Source organism: Aythya marila (assembly GCF_965140915.1).
Source record: "Aythya marila genome assembly, chromosome: 8".
NCBI lineage: Eukaryota > Metazoa > Chordata > Aves > Anseriformes > Anatidae > Aythya > Aythya marila.
The window spans coordinates 22233761-22252643 of record NC_139049.1 but is presented as its reverse complement, the minus strand read 5'-3'; the positions used below and the strand labels follow the sequence as shown (position 1 = coordinate 22252643).

At 45.9% G+C, this 18883-nt stretch overlaps 1 protein-coding gene across 1 annotated transcript in view; it reads right to left on the bottom strand.

Moving 5' to 3' along the window:
* DMAP1 (DNA methyltransferase 1 associated protein 1) overlaps nucleotides 1-18883 on the bottom strand; it is a 30352-nt gene that overhangs the window by 5210 nt on the left and 6259 nt on the right. Inside the window, exons 5-9 of the mRNA XM_082766283.1 lie at nucleotides 16201-16359; nucleotides 14905-15072; nucleotides 14066-14251; nucleotides 11787-11858; nucleotides 440-512 (exon numbers count right to left, since the gene is read on the bottom strand). Coding sequence (XP_082622409.1) covers nucleotides 440-512; nucleotides 11787-11858; nucleotides 14066-14251; nucleotides 14905-15072; nucleotides 16201-16359 — 658 coding nt within the window. The remainder of the gene's footprint in view (nucleotides 1-439; nucleotides 513-11786; nucleotides 11859-14065; nucleotides 14252-14904; nucleotides 15073-16200; nucleotides 16360-18883) is intronic.

Genomic DNA, 18883 nt, shown 5'->3' with positions numbered 1-18883 from the left:
GACGCATTTTGGACTTGCCACCGTGAGCAGTAAATTAAGAGGAAACGAAGCTTGAAAGCAAGACAGGGCAGCCCTGAACAATGCGCGTGCCATGGTCACTAACACACTTAGAAGTACCTCTCCCGGCAAGGCTGAGATTTGCCTTCCTAATACTGTGCTGCCTCTCTTGATGGTTAAAAAGGCCCAAACAAGAGAGAAACAAAGGGTCTTTTAAAACATTTTTCTACTGGGAGGAAAGAAAAAAACCCTGTGCATCTTGTTCTGGCTTTTACCCTCTCTCTTTCTTTTTTTTTTTTTAAACACATAAAATATTTTAAAAACCATTCACATACTGTTATTCAAGAAACTGGCTGTATTACTAGGGGAAAAAATAGCCCATCTCAAGAACAAAGGCTAGCTCTGTGTGTCTCTTTCTCTCTCGCGTGCCCCCTTTACTCACCTACTCCGAGTTCCATCAGCATCTGCTCCAGGGCTTTAATCTTCTTCTGTCCCACCGAGCTTGGCAGTTTCATCTGGAACACAAAGGTAACAGAGCCACACAGCTCAGAGATAGCCCTCACTCACAGCCGTCTAGTTCAAAAGGCAAGAGAGCTTTTCTTTTTATAGTGCAGGGGGAACAAAAAAAGAAAGGGAGAGAAAGGAAAATCAAGTGGTAAGAGAAGGAGACAGGGGCTGAAAGTTTTCAGACTAGGTCCGAGGGCAGGTATTGAAAAGCCTGGTCGCGAGGGCTTTTATTTTCTCTCTCGTGTGTGTGCAAGACACGCTGTTTTACAGTTTCCATGTGTCACTGAATTAACAACAAAAGTTCTTCTTGGCTTCAAAACCTCTCCCGCGGTGCCCAGCCCATCAAAGGGCTCATTTACACAGTGGCTAATGTGCAACGCTGCCCTACTTTATTCGCTTTAGCCGGCCTGATTAGACTCATGCGCTAACAGACTCACTTCTCCTTTTACCTGCTGAGCCCCAGACCTGTGGGATTCATTTACAGAGCAGGCTTTATAACAAAGGGGAGAGACAGAGAGAGCACAGTTACTTGACTGGCGGAAGTGTGAACACACATTTACATCGGAGCTAAGGGGCTAGGTGAGAGAGGAAGCATCAGATGTGAGCTATGAAAGGCAAGCGGAGCTGGCCAGGAGAGGAAGAATGCATACACTTAGCAGGGTCCTTCCTCTGCATTCATTTGGGCTCTGGCAGGAGTGCTGGCTGCTCAGACCAAGCATTTAATAGATTACAAGCTGCACGAACACAGCTGGCACAATATGGCAGGGAGAACAGGGCTCCGAGCCCCGCGGATACAGCCGAGAACGAACAAAAGCACATCCTTTCCTCGATGATACTAAAAGGCAGAGCAGGGGAGAGCTGAGTCACAGCACAGCAGCCTCCAACACCTCGCTGCAACACCTCCACGGGCTGCCCCTCCGCATCCAGCCCCTGCAAGGTGACCCCACAGCTGCAGCACCACCCTAACAAAGCCTCCAGCTGCCCTTTCAGCAGCCAAGAGGTGAAAGCTGCCCGCAGCCACCCTGCTTATGGATCAGTAGCCCCAGCATCTGCCAAGCCAACCATGAGCCTGCATCACGGGCCTAGGAAGGAGCCACTCTTTACAGCACCTTCAAACTGGATGTGATGGTCGCCTTACATCCCGTAAGCCACTGGTTAAAGTTCCCCAAAACAGACAGCCCAGTATCAGTTTCCCAAATTACACACCCTTCCTGCAGTGCTGCCCCAGAGCAAGCCCTAAAATAAAAACAGACACCACCTGCACCTTCTGAGTTCCTCAGACAGCAGGAATGCTGCACCTGCACACCCAAGGGGTGAGAACACCAACCTTAACCCTGCCACAGCTGGATATGGCCCATCGCAGCTCCACAACCCAGTGCAAGGCTGGAAAACCTGCCTTCTCCATCCCATCTTTTCAGATAAAAACCCAGAGTACAGCTGCTACACAGCACCCCGGGGAACAGGCCTTTCACAGTCTGCTCTAGAAAGCATCTCATCCTTTTGCTGGATATTATCACCACAATAGACTCCAGCAAAGGACAAGGTCTACCACCAGGGGAGAATTTCAAAGAAAAATGCCTGCTCCAAGGGATGCAAAAGGAGCATTAGGGAAAGAAGAAAATCTACCCCTGTGCAAACAGCCGCCAGAGTAAAGACTGGAGGCCACCTCTGTCCTATTTTTATACCCCAAGGGTCTCTGGCTCAGCGTTGGGGTTTCTGCACAGCACTGAATTTCATACTTCAGAGACCAAATCTTTATGGAGAGGAAAAAGGAAGCGCAGAGAACTGGGGCTGGAGATGATAGACAGGAGGTCTGGGTTTGTTGGCTGTAGGAAGAGCACAAGCTGCTCCCCTAGGAGGCTCTCACGAGCTCAAGGAACTATTAGCAATACACACGACTGCTCCAGCAAAGCCTTCGGGTGGAACATCATGTGTGTCCTGCTCACGTCTGATGGGAGCCTGGTCAACAAACACTGAGCCAAGGTCTTTACTCACGCTCCTGCAGATCAGAGGATGGGGCAGGGAGAGGCAGGACAAGGTAATTTAACTGCAAAGAAAGGAACACTGGGGATGCTGAGGAGCGGGGCTGTTTGTTTAGTTTAAAAACACATCAATTAAGCTTCCTTTTAATTCAGGCAGGAGGATCCGGCCTGCCAACAGGAAGGCTTCATTGGTTTCTCAAAGCAAGAGTATATTTTAATTTTACCATCATTAAGAAAATGTTATGATTTATGTGGCTGCTGTCAGACTAATATCTTTAGAATTTAGCTGGCTAAGCCAATTCATCTCTAAGACTGATGAAGGCTGATTGCTCTCTATGCAAAATGTATTAAAACTAAATGAGCAGTCTATTACTCAAACGCTGCTGATAATCTGTTAGCCAGGGTCCGTTAGCTGGGCTGCCGTGTTGCAGGGGAGAACTCTTTGTGTCCCGTGAGGCTCAGGCAGGCCCAGGCTGACTTCGGCAAGCCCTTCTTTGTGCTGGTGTTTGCAGCAGGTGGCCACAGATGCAGCAGCGTGCTGGAAGCGATGCCTCAGCTGCCCTCGAGGACCACAGCGCACAGAACAGCTCTCTGGCTATGGATGTGTGAGCCTGGACGTGTGGTTTGTGAAGGCCCCGTCTCTGCCTTACTGAAAACACCGCCCAGGGCAGTCTCATTGCTCACACCACAGCTCCTGGGATGATCTTGGCATTGTCACGGATCCAGCCCTCTGCAGGGGCTGAGGAAAAAGATGTTCCTCGGAGAACTCCAGCAAGCAACCACAGCTTCCGAGGTGAATGGCATTTGCCCTTTTCTTTCCTTCCTTACACAGGACTATTATTGTTATTTATTATCTTTAAAGTCCCCATGTAATAATAATACCCGGGAAACGGATTGCTCTAGTCAGAAAACTGATTAGCTGGGATTTTTGAGGTTACTATATTTCGGATGCTCTTCTCCTCTGACAGCCTCTCCCTACAGCCCTGTTTGCTCCACCAGCCCGCGCTTATAATTACACCAACGTCGCTTTTGATTTAAGGACTGCAATCTTTTGTCCTGGCTATAAACAACCTGCACTAAACACATGAACTGTGTGTATCAAGAGAAAAATAAATAAAGGGCTACAGAAAATTGCGTGAATCAACAGCACGGAGCCCCGGCGTCAGAGCCCCCCTGTGCAGAGTCTCCCCTGAAGGAGGAGGGCACTGCTCAGGAATTTGGGTCGTGCAGCTTGAACAGATGAGCACAGCACCCACCTCACTTCAGCGCAGGGCTGGGCAGACCTGGGGTTGGCCAGATTTCTGCAGAACGCTCTCACGGCCGAGTCCCCTCGAGCTTCTCAGTGATGCAGGATTTTCTACGCCTTTACTTAACGTTCTGCCAACAAAACCTCGCTAATTCACACTAATGACTGGGAGACCTACTGCAAATTAATTGTTAATTGGCCAAATTCATTAGATGAACAAACATGGTAAGAAATAACTGAAGATACAGCCTCCCCAAATAGACTGGCTTCATTTGTTTGTGTTTGTCGTTCAATTTTCATGATTTATGGTAATACTTCTAAGCGTAGTCATAAATGTATTTGAGCATATTTTGGAAGAGTAATGAAGCCTACACAACAGCAGAGCTTGCAGCACACTGCCCTGGTGTGCCTTCCTCTCCTGGCCAGCACCACCACCTGGCAGGTACAGATTGCCATGGGCATCTGCATTAGGAATGGGACGGGTTTGCACGATCTACAAGGACAGATTCAGCTGGATCCCACACGTGATTCCATCTCTGTGGTCATCTTAAACGTTCTGCTCTCAGTTTACTGCTTTCCTCGTAAATGCTCCATTTTTGGTGCTCACAGCATCCAAAAAGTCCCACTTTGGTGCCGAAACTTTTTGTTTGGTCTCTCACCAAAATGATTTATCAGCAGTTACTCAGACATTTTATATGCACGCTCCCTGACGCTGCACTTCAATCCATTTTAATTCAATTTCAAGTCAGTCTTTTCCTTAAACTCACCATTCCCCACCCCTAAACAATATGACTGTCCTAAAACCGTTAATCCTAACAACTCCACACTTCTGACCTGTGTCTGTACAGCTATAAACTGTGGTTTTATGCACCAGTACCGTTGTTCAGCATTATAATACAGCTCACTGACATTGAAAACCACCTTCTTCATGGATTTCAGCAGCAATTCAAGAAAACTTTCTCATTAGGCACTTTCTTCATGGATGTCTTTAGAGTACTGAATTGCTTAGTGGGTTTCCAGGAAGAAGGAGCGCTGAAGTTTCAGATGAATAATGCTTTTTGCATTTTCTGGCTGAAGATGGGGAAAGAAGGTCAACCTTTTCCCGTCTGCATGGCTCTACTCTGCAGGAGCAGAGAGCCTCTCCACTTCTGCACAGTTTTAAGACTCAGGGAAGAACCATATTAAGTATTCTCGCCTTAGAGCTCCAGAATTTAAAAAAAAACCAACAGAGAAATTCAATTTCAGGTATGAATGTGCACATTTCTGGAAATTTGAAGTGCTTAACTGCTCAGAACTAAAGTCCTACAATGAAAAGTGGATGGGTAATTGCAACGGATATATGCAAAACTAAGAAAAGTTTGAAATTATACAGGTATTCCCTGCCTCAATGAGCATATAAGCTACCCCCTGCCCAAGCTTACAGCCATAGACCCCATGCCTTACGTCAGTGCCTGCTGATCTGCCAAACTAAGATTTAGGATTAAAAAAAATCGTACTGCTCTGCCATCCCTACTATGCTATGTAACACATTAAGCACAATGATCACTTTGGGATGGCACGTGACCATCGACTTGCTCCATCAGTGAGGCTTAATGCTAAATAAACCAACCTTTTAAGAAGAAAACATGTCTATATTAACTTATGTAAATGGTTATTTCAGGGTGGTTTTTTTTTAGACTGAAGTAAGACATACCTCACAAATTCCCAAACCAATTGTGCATAAACATAAATTCTGTACCTGAATCCTCCTAGTAAATTAAACCAGTTTTACTTGTTAGAGAAATATACCTAGTAATAGCTTTGTCAAGGATGATGGAGGCCAACAGGTCCCAGAGAAGCACAGAACACTCAGGCACATGGCAAGGAATCAGCTCATTGATCCTAGAAACATTATTGCACCGTTATGCATCTATAGCACTGACTCAGGGGTAAAGCTGAGAGACTTCCCGAAGGGGCCAAAGGTCCTGAAGCATCAATGGCTCAACACGATGAGCTTTTACCCATGCGGGTAAAAAGGTCTTCAAGGTTTCTGTACCATCTTACCCTTTCCCCCCAGGACGCTCTGATCCAGCACAAGCGGCTGCTCTAGTGCAAGGCGTGCCTGCCCATGGCAGGTGGGTCAGAACAAAATGATTTAAAGTCCCTTCCAACTCAAACCGTTCTATGATTCTACAAGGAGAATAACTTGGAATCAACATGAATAACCTGGAAACAGAGTCAGTTTTCTCCCAGTTTGGCATCCAGGTTGTGACAAGAAACAAGGCACCTGAGAAGACAAAGAACTCACACCGTGAAAGGGCTGCCTGTCATTTAGGAGATGGCGATCCTTCCCCTTAAAAGCCTTGTGCCTTAAGTAAATACAGTACAAGTCTGGTGAAAATAAAAGGGCTACAGGAAGTGTTTGCATAGGGAAAAAACAGTAAAATACATGGTGCAGAAGAAAGAAATGCAAAGGACATTTTTACTGGATGGTGTTTTACATTAAAAGCACATTAGCAGTACCACACTACAGACCTGCAGATTCCCAGGTAACCCTGCCCTGCCGCTCTGTACAGGTGTAAAATCAAGTTGAAGCCTGTAAAGGTGACTCCCAGGAATGGCTGCATGGTCCCTAACCAAATAAAAAGCACAGACACGTGTGCTGTGGTTACAGGGAGGGCCCTAAGAAAGGAGGTGGCACTGTGATGACAGCCTCACAAAGCACAAGGATATTGTGAGAACTCCCACATCAGACACACACCCAAGAAACTAGCAAAACATGCACTTAGTCTTGAATTTATGATGCTTTTCCTTTAAATAATTTAACTGAAACTACACTCACACAAATACAAAAAAAAAAACAAAACACAGTGACTGATTACGCTCCAATCATTATACTGGTTAAGCTAATGAAAGAAGAAAGAAATGTAGAAGTTGCTTCGCATGAGTTACATACAATCAGGGTGCCTGACAAATGACACCCAGACTGTCACTATGTGCACACAAAGGTGACAAAATAAAGGCATTTCAAATCCATCCAGGACTGGCAGACAAAGGTCCCCAAGTCCTGGTGCTGCCCAGTGTTTGGTAGCTGATGATCCAACACAGAAGCAACACGCCTCTTCTTTGTTAGCTACAGCCTGTCCACCTCCTGAGAAGACTGTCCTTTCCAGAACTATAATTTATTTTAGCAGACCCCATTACCGCATCCAGAGTGTGTTCTTTTTACCTGAGAGCCTACTAAGGCTTTGGTCCAGATGCTTTCCCACAGCAGATTTCCAAAGAGGTGACAGATGAATTTTTCTTCCAGCAATTTAACATTAACTGCCCTGCAGCTCAGCTAAGAACGAGAGCAAAGGAAGGGTGCTGGATTCACCTTCCCTACTTCATTTAAGATTTTGTATCCTTTTGTTGTTCTTTATAAATACTCCGATATTTTCATCTCGTTTCACTCTTTACAGACATGCATTTAATTAGAAAACGCACCAGCACTCACTTAACCCTAATTAAAGGGCATGCAATACAACATAGAGATGGCAATGCCTCAACATTAATTTGATCCAGCTTGCATCATTTGTTGATAACTTTATTCACAGAAATGAGGACACTACCTTCCTCTCATGCCTCTGTCAGGCTCCCCATGGAAATTACTCTCTCCCACTCTTGCAAAGAGTGCAAAATTTACAACTCCACTCTTGAAAAACTGCTAGCAGAAGCAACAAGCACATTTCAGCTAACTAATCCATGGGAAGGTCGGATCTGGCAACATAAACTTTCCTAACTAATAAGGGAATGCTGATCTCCATCAGACTGTCCTACCAGGATGCCTTGGACCGCAATCGATACAAAACAAATACATTATTAATTGCTGCAAGTAATTAAATTTATCAAATCCAAATAAAAATAACTGATATTTTATGGAACTGCTTCCAAAGCTAAGCCTCTGAAGGGACGGTATTGATCACAGGAGGACAGACAGATGTTTCACATGTTCGCAGCCGATGAGGTCTGGGTTTGCATTAATGACAGGCAAGGAGCAGAGCCAACAGCCTGCGACGCAGAGTAAACAGGCAGTGTGCTTGGCCATTTAATTGTGGGTCAGATCAAATACAGAGAATAAACACACATACAACCCCATCTTCCCCTCAAGCATCATTCATCCTGGAGCCGTAGTAAGCACTCAGTTCATACTCCAAGGGAAAAGGAGAAAAAAAAAAAAAGAGGAAAAGAAATCACACGTATGCATTGCCCCCCACTACCACAGTAAATTATTATTCGTTAATCAGTGCTAAAAAACAAAAATGCTCAGCTGGCTAATAAATATTTAAAAGCTGGTGAGTGTGAAAATTTGAATCAATGGGTACTAAAGCTGTACTTGAAATTTTCCTTCCTCTACTTTTTTTAATTGGTTCAACAGGCAATTTGTCTACAAGATGCTAGTTAGCAGAAAGGGTCAGGCTGCTGGCTGAAAGCCTTTTCTGAGAGACGGTGGCCAGCTCTGAATGACTGAGCTGGAGCATCCCTCAGTCCCTGCTGTGGGCTGAGATCTCTACAAACGCCTTTTTACCCTCAAGTTTTGTTTTGTTACTGGATGAGACATCACTCAATCAATTCTCTTCCAGCTGCTCAGTTTCCAAACCTGTGACAATAGGGCGAGGACACAGACCAATACCCCAAACATGCAGGAATAAGGAGAAACGTCTACCCTTTTCCATCCATCATCTTCCTTCTTAAAAACCCTGACGTGGTTATTCAATGACAGTAGCTAATTATAACCTAAACCTCACAGCTAAAGCTGTGAGAGAAAATGAGCAACCCGAGGTAAAACACTCTGAGGAGATGTTAAGTATGCGAAAGCTAAGTGCTCTGAACACAATGCAGTCAAAGGTTAAACTGAAAGCTGAACACGACGTGGTACAGAAACACTGTGGTGAGTTCAAAACAAACTCAGCTCTGCCCTACAGAAGCACAGCATCGCCCAGATCACAAATGTGCGGTTACTGTTGGTTTGTTTGAGTCCTGGAAAAGATTCAAGATTAATAGCTCCCATTTTCCTTTCCCTTAGGCAGGCCTTCAGCAAAGCTTTTCTCGTAGCTCCCTGCTTTCCCTTTAGTCTCTTCCTCTCCTTTCCCTCTACACATTCCCTACTCATCTCTCATTTCCTCTGGCTCTTTGGCTTTCTGCCCTCCCAGCTGAGCCGATCTGGTATAACAGGAAGTTTTCTAGAAGCAGCATTTAGAATTAATAATACATTCCTGGTGTTATTTTCATAACACAGTTTTACTAACAGCAATGGCAAAGGTGTAAAAATTCCTTTTCAGGAAACTCATGAAAAGCTTACCCCCTTCCCAAACATCTGCTGCTGCCTCCTGTTCTCCGTGGCACCAAGGCAATGCACTGACTTGCATTAAGATGAAGCTTTTCATAATGCCCAGCTTCCTCCTGCCATTAGAGAGCCTTGCAATCTGTGCTGTCAGGAGGCAGAGGGGAAATCCCATGCAGAGCAAGGGCACAGGGGCTGTGGCCTTCTTTGCCTGTGGCCACAGCCCTATGGAGAACAATAGGAGACTGAAGCCATTGTGATAGAAGGCAGCTTGTCGAACTCACTGGAGAAGAGATTACTCTTCAGCATCTGCTGAAGGAGAAACTTTCAGTTATGAAGAATAATGGCTGTAAGTGACCATTAATCCTAGAAAAAATAAAAGTCTTCAAATTCAGCCTGCGCATAAGATTTTTGTAAGCTTTAACAACAGGGGGAATTTGAAAAGCCTGGGCTATTGTCATAAAAGCTACTGGGAACAAATTTAGCAGAATACAGACTGCTAACTTTTTCTTCAAAGACTAATTTCTATATATTAATTTTAACTTATCAGACTAATTGTAAATCCTTGGGAAAGAAAAGAATCTCTTTAATCAAAGAGCAATTGCTATTATCCTTGGGATGGTGTGATACATTTTTCACACCTGACAGAGGTTGAGTCCCTGATCTCAGTGCAAAATCCAACTTCACCTAACTGTGAAGGCGTAAAGCACGGTAGCAAAGTACAAAATAAAAGAGGACAATAGAAGCCTTTTGGTGAGGAACCCTTCAGGTCCTCAGGCAAAAGAACTTACTGCAGGATATCGCAAGCCTTTAGAAATCATTTTCCAATGTGTTCAGGGCAAAATATCTCATGCTGAATGCTGCCAGAGCACAGGTTTCCAGCACAGCACCCCATTTCCTCACCTAGTCCTAGCCAGCTTCCACTCTTATCACTGCAATATCACTGTTGTGTAGAGGGTTTGTCACAGAAAACCCACAAGTAAAATATTCATATTAGCACGGATAGTCAACTCCACTTTATACCACTTAGCACTTCAGCATCTCTCTCCAGTTCAAAAGGCCTGTCCTGACCTCATGTAATTAATTCTCCCCATCGCCCATATGTGAAGCAAACAAATCTATTAGCTCCCATTTTTAAAAAAAAGGAGAAGAATTGAATAAGCAACCCACGTGATTGACTAATGACCACAAACGAATTCATTTGGCTGGGCGGGAGGCAGGACTCCCATTTCCAAGCATGGAAGTATTGTTTTTTTCACCTAGATCAGTGATTTGCAGTCTTTTTAAATTTGCAAACCACTGGTATTTCTAACAGCAGGATTTACCTGCTTGAAATTTTCAAGCAGAGCTCAGGAAGCTGCCCTAGATCATCCCAGGAGCTTGGATACTGCAGACTGAATGTTGCTGAATCAGACTGCCATGCCTCAGCATATCGCTGCATTTTGTAACTATTACAGAGAACAGGGAGAAGCATGCAGCACCCATTTTTGCAAAGGCTGGGATTTGAATTGGCCTGTTCAGCACACAAAAAGGCTGCTGACTTGGCCATATGGTTCCACCACTGACAGGTTATTGCTCAGCTTCTTTTGCAGGAGAAAAAAAAAAAAAAAAAAAGGAAAAATCAACCATCAGTTATTAGTTTTCAAAATCCAAATCAATCTCCATAAATTACTCTATTTATCTTAGTGCCGGAGAACACATCTGCCACATCTCCATAAATCTCAACACAGGCACTGCAGTCTTGCCCATCACTTGCTTTTTTTTTTTTTTTTTTTTGTCTCTCCAGTTTCTCAAGGCTGTAGCCCCTTGCTTACACAGATAACCTGCAGGTGGTGGCACTTCCATACTGAAGAGGTCCCGCAGCAGTGGCTTTGCAGGTGCAAACCACCTCTAACACGCATGTGCACCTGCAAGTCAAAGCAGCATGATCCCCAACACGTTTTTATGAACAGCCCCAGGGCATCCCCAGCAAGATCTAAAACTGTTCTGACATCAAAACAACATCCCATAAAATGTTCTTTAAAAGCAATCGAAGAAGTGAGGGCACGGAACTTACTTCTCCACCTTTGCTGCAATAATGTAACTAAGGATTATTATTTTTTTACTAGGAAAAAAAAAAAAAAAACATTTGTACTACGCAAACAAGATTTTACTGTTAAAACCCCTCTAAAAACATGCAGCCACGCAGGCAGGTTTAACTGACTCTGTATCCCAAAAGCTGTCGCTAAGATACAGACCTCAAGTCTTGCAGATAGAACAGCAAGTTCTGCTCTCACGGATATCTGTATGACAGGATGAACAAAGGGGCTTTTCCCACAAATATTTTCCAAAGCTAAACAATGGTAATAAAAAGACTAAAAGTCAGATGCGTTTACATCTCTCCCTTTTTCAAGTCACAACCTGAACATGTAGTTCTTAAATTCGCCTTCTCATCTATTAACGCGTGTGCTCTACAAGCCCTTTTACGTTTGGCTGCAAGCTGTGCTTGGAGCAGACAGCTCCGTTTGGGTCTGTCACGTGTGCCTAACAGCAGAGCGGGCACACCAGCAACAAACACAACAAGCTCAGGTGCCTCTGCAAGGCGATGTGCTGGCTTTCACAGAGCCCGCATTCCATGTTTCTGAGTCTCCACATTTACAGAATTCCTTTCTTATTTTAGAGGCAAGATCTTGACTTTCTTTAGCTATAAAAGGAGAACAGGCAGACTGAAAGATATTAACAGAGGTCCCAGGGGACCAGAACAACAGCCTACCCTCTGGCTTCGCAGCGTGACACCTGCAGATTTGAAGTCAGGAAACTTGATGCCAGCAGTCTCAGGAACGGCCTGAAAGAGATCGAAACAGGATGTGTTGATGGAGGAAACAAAAAACACAAGACTTGATAGAGACGCTATCTGAAGGGGAAACACTGTTTCCTATGACAGAGAACCACCTGCCGTGGCCACATGTCAGAGCTGAGGAAAGAGGAAAATCCCAAGCAAACTCACTGAGAAAAGTACTCCAATTATAGATATCTTCAGAAAGCTTAAGCACTTTGCTGGTTTGTTTTAAATACACTGCTCTGCACAAAGCCTTGCACCCATCCAACAAGCATAAATCCTAACCCTAAATGGTGGCACTAACATCCGCATATTCGCACAGTGCCATCCTTACCTTATGCCCATTTCATTGACTGAAACAGCTCGAATTCTCTAAATCTGGGCTTCCAATTGTAAATCCTCTGTGAAACAAGCTGAGAAACCTCTGTGCACAGCTGGGCATAAAAAAAATTATAATCTGTGGTCAGCCCAGTCAACAGAGGTACCAGGAAGAGTTTTCTAAGCATGCCCACGGTGGGAAAAGTAAATCTCTTAACTACCAACAGGGCTCATGAAATCTTAAGGGTTCTCTTTCAGCTTTGGAGGTAGCAGCCTCTCTCCCTGTATAGAGGATATAAAATAATATAATAGAGGGAGAGGGCTGCAATCCAAAACCAATCCTGCCTGCTTCCTGGGGATGAAGGTTGGCTTTCAGATGCCCTGAACTCTGCTCCCCCAGCCTGTTGCTGAACACCCTGACAGAAGCAGTGAGGGTAAATCAGGATGGCTGGCTTAGCTGAGACAACTCTGACTGCACTCAGCATAGAAGCAATTAAATGGGTTCTTTTGCCTTGCGTGCCTGTACATGCTGTAAACGCTTCAACCTCAATTGACTCTTTGGTAAATGATTTTCCTTTGTTGAAATGATGCTGATGCAGCTCCCGATTCAAATTCTTAGTTAAAATGCAATTTTTTTCTTAACATTTCCCGGCTATGGTTGGTAATTGACTCCTAATGGACTCTGTCATGGTTGAAATGATGCTAGTGCAACAACAGAAACTGCTTCTCTGCCCACCCTGGCGTGCCTATCCAGTGCAAGCCTACAGACAGGCACCAGCCCCACAGGCAGTATTTCGGGCTAGCCTCCCTCACCTTGGCATCCTCAGCATCCTCCCAGTTCCATTCTCTATCACCACCTTTTTTTCCCCCCCTATTACCACCAATGAAAAGCTCCTTTATTCAGAGGGAAATAAGCCAGCAACGGGTGAGCTTTAATTGATCAGCCCTCACAGAAATTCCATGTGCAATGTCCCCAGTGCCACTGTATTCATAATGTGGGCTGGGGTAAGGCGGAGGTGAGGGGGGAGCTTTAAGGAAGCGGTGGCTATTAGGCACGCTTAGTTTGGCAGTAACTGTCCAGTATTCACTAATTTTCTCCCTTCTCTGCACAGACCCTTTTGGAGGAAGATGACAAGTGCTTTCTGCTGACAGTGTGGATGGACAGGAATTTCTAGGGACTAGCTGGAAATATCTGACATGCTGCAACAGCTCCTTTCTACCAAAGGTGCTGAGTTTAGTTCTCCAAGCTGAGCAGTCCCAACTCTTTCAGCCTCCCCTCATAGGACAGGTGCTCCCGTCCCTTGGTCATCTTGTTGGCCCTCCACTGGATGCTTTCCAGTACGTTCATGTCTCTCCCTTGTACTGGGGAGCCCAGAACTGGACACAGTAACCTAACAGGGTTGCTCTGTTCACAGCTGAGGTACACATACTGAGCTTGGGGAGATGCTCCTGAGACCCAGGAATAGGGAAGGGAGGAGAAACACAGACCAAGAAAAGGAAGCAGGTGACAGACAACAGGTCTGTGTGACAACCCTGCACGGCAGTACCAAAATACCCTTTGGAGAAGCAGAGACAGATGTTTCTCTCTGCCATGAGGCATGAAATGGCTGTCTGACACCATTTCATCCCATTTCTCAGGTAGGGAAAGGAAAACGTGACTTAAACTGGCACTTTTCAAGTGGGAGGGAGACAGAGAGCGCATCAGAGTTCTTTGACAATGGCTGGACAGACCATTCTGCCTTCCAAAAAATCATCCAAAAACAGATCTGCCAGAAGGCATCCACCAGCCACTCTCCCCTAAAAAGCTGGAAGCCTGATCCTGCTATAATTGCTGAAGCAAGCACATGCCACCCAGACAGAGCACAAAATGGGGAGAAAAAAAGAAAAATGTTTACAGGCTTCTCTGTCTCCTTCTTCTGTGGAAGCTTCTTCTTGGGAGCCTTGCGTTCGGCACGTCTCTGTTCAGTGGTGGTGTCAGCAGCTGTGATGAGTTTTTGCAGATCTTGTGTTCTCTTCTCTCTCTCTTTCTTCCTGGTTTCAATTTTGCGGAGCTCCTGAATGAGGTATTCTTCTTCTGCCACCTGCAGACAGAGCACAGAAAGGCAATGAGAGCAGCAAAGGAGGCCTAGCAATGCAAGGGGGCCATCTACTGATAACAGCTCTGCTCTGGACCAGCCTGGAAATGCCTTTAAACTCCCCTGCCTAATGTCCTGAAGACAATGTGAATTGCAGAGCACATTATGCTCCACAGCCTCGCCCTGCATCCATGGCAGTGTCAGTCTACAAACTAGCAGGTACAGCAACATCCATGGTCCACCCTTTAGCAGCAACCATGACTGATTAATCCCACCTTCAGACAAGGAGACTGAGCATAGAGAGAGAGAAAAAAAAAAAAAAAAACTCATTTATGGTGTAGTTGCAAATGCAGTGCTATGAAAAGCTGGCTCTCCGCCCCAGACATAACATGTCGTTATATCTAGTATCAGCACGCCAATAAAGGTGAGAAAGACCAGTAGTCATTACACATGTGAACTTGTCATTAGAGTGAATGAATGACAGAAAATAATTCTCCCTCCCAAACTCTGAGGAACACACAGCTCCTTAATCTCTAAGCAGAACTTAGACTGGACAAGAAAACAGCATCACCTTTCTCTTTCCCACCTACGTCACCCATCTACTGACTCAAGGCTGGCATAGTTCTTGTGTGGCAGTGGTGCTCTCTTCCCCCAGATACCTGTTCTGGTGTCCTGTTGTACAGCCTTTCCAGTTGTTCCTTCCTCCTCCTCTCATGGCCAGCATCGAAGACCGGGATTTTCAGGTCTGTGCCCGGAGCTGCGCGGATGTTAGCCAGCTTGGCACAGATATGGTAATAGCGCTCCTTCAGGTCCTCCACTGACCGTTTCTGTGGAAGACGTCACAAGAGGACAACATTATGAAAGAACCAAGCAAAACCTTGTACAGGATCCAGCTAAGGACCCAGTGGATGAAGGATGTCAGGTTGGATGTAAGAAACAACACCTACGTGGTGGATCAGCAAGGAGCCTTGTCAGAGCCTGTGGAGCCAGAGGGAAGGGGGAGTTCCTCTGAACCATGCATATTAACTGCCAGGAGTTCAAAGCCACTGCTTTAAAAACTCCCACCAGAGGGTCCAACATTACAGCTGAGGGTTAGGGAGACTACAGAAGTGAACTGCTCCAGATAAAAGGATGTAAGAAGAGTAATTGCCTCAAGAGAAGGAAATCTGTGGCCAAGAAACTCTGAAAAGCACACCAGAGGCCTCCTCCGAGCTGCTACAGACAATGGCTATTTAAGCCATAACCAAGAAGGTATCAGCTGCAACCATTCATTACCCCTCGTTACACAGAGCCTGAGCTGTGTTCCCTCACTGCAAGCACTGAAGGTGTTTGGACTGGCCAGCTGGGCGGACTCTTGTTGTTCCATTTTGCTACATGCTCTTCACCTGAGCTTCCAGCTTTTGGAGCTGTTCCATGGGAACCATATCATTCCCCTGTGTCTCCAAGAGGCAGGGAAACAGGAGATTTGGGATCACAACACTAGGGCTGCATCTTCAGCCTACTAATGATCCCTACTTCAGAGAAATAGCAGAAGCCTGCAGCTGGTCAGATCACAAGTCAGGAATAGTATAAGAGAAAAATCCCAGTCCCCCGGGGACCAGGAGAAGATCTTTCTGCCAGGGCCAGGACTGGGACACAGGACCCTTATTTAATCAGTTAAACAAACTCCCCATCTGCCTCATCTTCAGGGAATAACGAGTGTTCTCCTGGCAGGGACAAAGCTAACTTTCTAATAAAATGCAACAGGGAATGAGCACAAGTCACAGTGGATTTAATTACAAACAAAACAAGCAGCAATGCCCTGTGCTGGAAATTCAATATTCCTTGCTGCCAATAATTCATTATTTTCCCCTAATTAAGTTGATATAAAGGGTAATTTGCTCTCTGCAGTGCAGCAAGCCCCGCACGTGCCGTAACAGCAGGTTGCTAGCAGCACCTTGGCCCCTGGGACTCACCTTGAACTGCTGGTGATCATAGCGGTCATGAATCACCACGAAGCGCAGGTCGAAACGCCGAGCCAGGTCGAAGAGGTGGTCTGTCTCGGCTTTGGTCCATGCATCGTCGTGGAGATACATCTGGTACTCCTGCTCCGAGTAGACGGGAACCTGCACCGTCTAAGCAGGGAAGAGAGAAACGTGGCAGCTCATTACAGCACTGCCTCGTGGCCAGCTGGTAGGGGCCAAAAGCCTGCAGCCAAGAGCAAGAGCTGCACACTGACAGGAAAGGGAGAAGTATCAGGCAGGCACTGCCAGGACCCTGATAGGAAGGGTAACAGAACAGGCAGAGGAATTGATAAGGAACAATATGGGATCTCTACAAACACGACATTCAGGAACTACCGCCTGGTAAGCTGAAACCTATTTCAGGTGGCAGACACAGGCAGTCACCAGCCCACATCCTGACAACAGGTTTCACAACTATCAGGCTAATGTGACAGTGAAACCAAGGCTGGGCCAGCTTCCCTCCATTCTTCCCGTACAGCAGCACCAAGACCTTGACATCAACCGCTCTGACAGCCCACTCTGCCTGGGCTGGGACACGTTCACTGCTCGAGAGGAATGGGACAAACAAGAAGTGGTGGTTCCTAGCCTTTAGCATACCCCCTGCTTTGATACACAACCTACTGCTTCTGCAGCACTGTCCACACCAAGCATGAAGATTGAAAGGCTGGGTGCTGTACAACCCAGGCCTGTAAACTCAGCAAAATCTTTGCCCTTCCCTTCCTCATCCACCCTTTCCCCAGCAGAGCTACAAACTGTCCATCCCAGGTGCCAAACCCACACCACATCCTCCAGCCTACAAAGGCTCTGAAAAGCACACCAGTGACACATGAGTACTAAAGAAACAATACAAGAGCTTACTGTGAGCCCTAGCACACGGTGAAGCAGCAGCTCAAACAAGCCTGTGCTTTTCTCCCTTACCCCTCCCACCACTCCCGCAGCAGAACCTTGGTCTGCCTGACCAGGTCCTGCCTCCACAAGAAAAAACTGTGTGCACACAAGCAGCACGCACTCTTCAACACTTCTGTGCCCTCCTGAGTCCTACACCAGAAATCTCATCCTTGTGAATCCCAAACAGCATCGTTAGGCCCATTCTCCCATCTTTATGCTTCACACAGAAGCATAAAGGTGAAGAACAGCCCTTGGAGACAAGCTGTACCTCAGCCTTCAAGTACCGCTTCCACCAGGAGAAGAGCCATCCTATCAGACACTGTAAGGATGCCCTGGGTACTTCAAGATAAACATATTTTCTAGAGAAGCATACATAAATGACAAGAGCCAGCACAGCCCTCTGCAGTGGATGGAAAGGAGGATGGCGGTTGCCTGGTTATAGAAGGGAATGAGATGAGCAAAAAGCAGTTCCCCAAACACTTCCCCAGCCACAGACAGTTCACACAGTGCAGTACCCTTCAAAGCTGCAACTTCTAGGAGTTACTTGGTTGCTCGTCCAAGTCACTTAAGGTTTTAGCACCTTGTGGCCATGCAACTGGGAACAAGTCTCCTGTGAGAAGGTGAGCACTTGTAAGACACAAAGCCTGAGCCAACCACGAGACAGCTCGCAGTTCAAATGCAACGCAGCCATGAAAATGCAAGTATGACCCCCCTCTTCCCAGGAAGGATTTCCAGCAGAAGCTGGCAGGGTGTCAGCTGCACACCAAGACCTCGTCTGGAATACCAACTCGAACTCTGCTGACCCATGCTCAGGGAAGATGAACTGAAATAGGAACAAGTACAGAGACGAGCACCGAGGATGAGTAATGGGGTGGGGAACGTGCCCTCCCTCGGCAGATTGGAAGAGAAAGGAACCTAGCAAAGGAAGCCTGAAAGGGGATCTGACTGCAAGCTTCAAGTACACTGGGTGGAATTAAGAGAATACCCATGGGAAGAAAAGAAGAGCTGAAATACAGACAAAGAAATTGGCTTGTAAAAAAAATGCCAATTTAGCATGGAAAATTTAACCTGGAAGCGAGAAATGGAGCAAAGAGGGTCTGGAACAAACAGCTTCCCAAGGAAGCACGGGGGCAAGAAAAATCCAACCGCTTGACAAATAGAACTTGATCGCTTTATGAAAGGGACAGGATGGTGCAGGGCCTGAAAGAGCCGAGACGAAGATTCAATGGTGCAGAAAACCCCTCTCAGACCTACATTTCACACTGTAAACTCACACAATGATGGGCTTTAAATTAGCTGAAACTGCTCAGGAAAGATCGTGGAGCCATGAGACAGCTCTGTGAAAACACCAGCACAATGCTAAGCAGTGGTGAAAAGACAAACTGAACGGTAAAAATGATTAGAAAAAGAGAAACATAGCCAAAGCACAAACCCGCCGTGCTTCTAGAACTGAAGTATGCACTCATAGTCCTGCCATTTCTACAGAAAGGATAATTGAGAACAACAAAGGGCAGATGCGTGTCGCAGTACGGGGAGCCCAGCACATAGCAAGGACAATTTACTACATCTTGTAACACAAGAGCTCACAGGCACGAAATGAAACACCTAGGTAGCAGTTTAAAACAAAGTGAAAGCACCTTTTCACACCACACAAAATTAACCTGCAGAACTCGTTGCCATAGAATATTCACACAGCAGATTGCTGCCCTGAACGCACCTATTATTAAACACAGATTCCAAGTTCAGA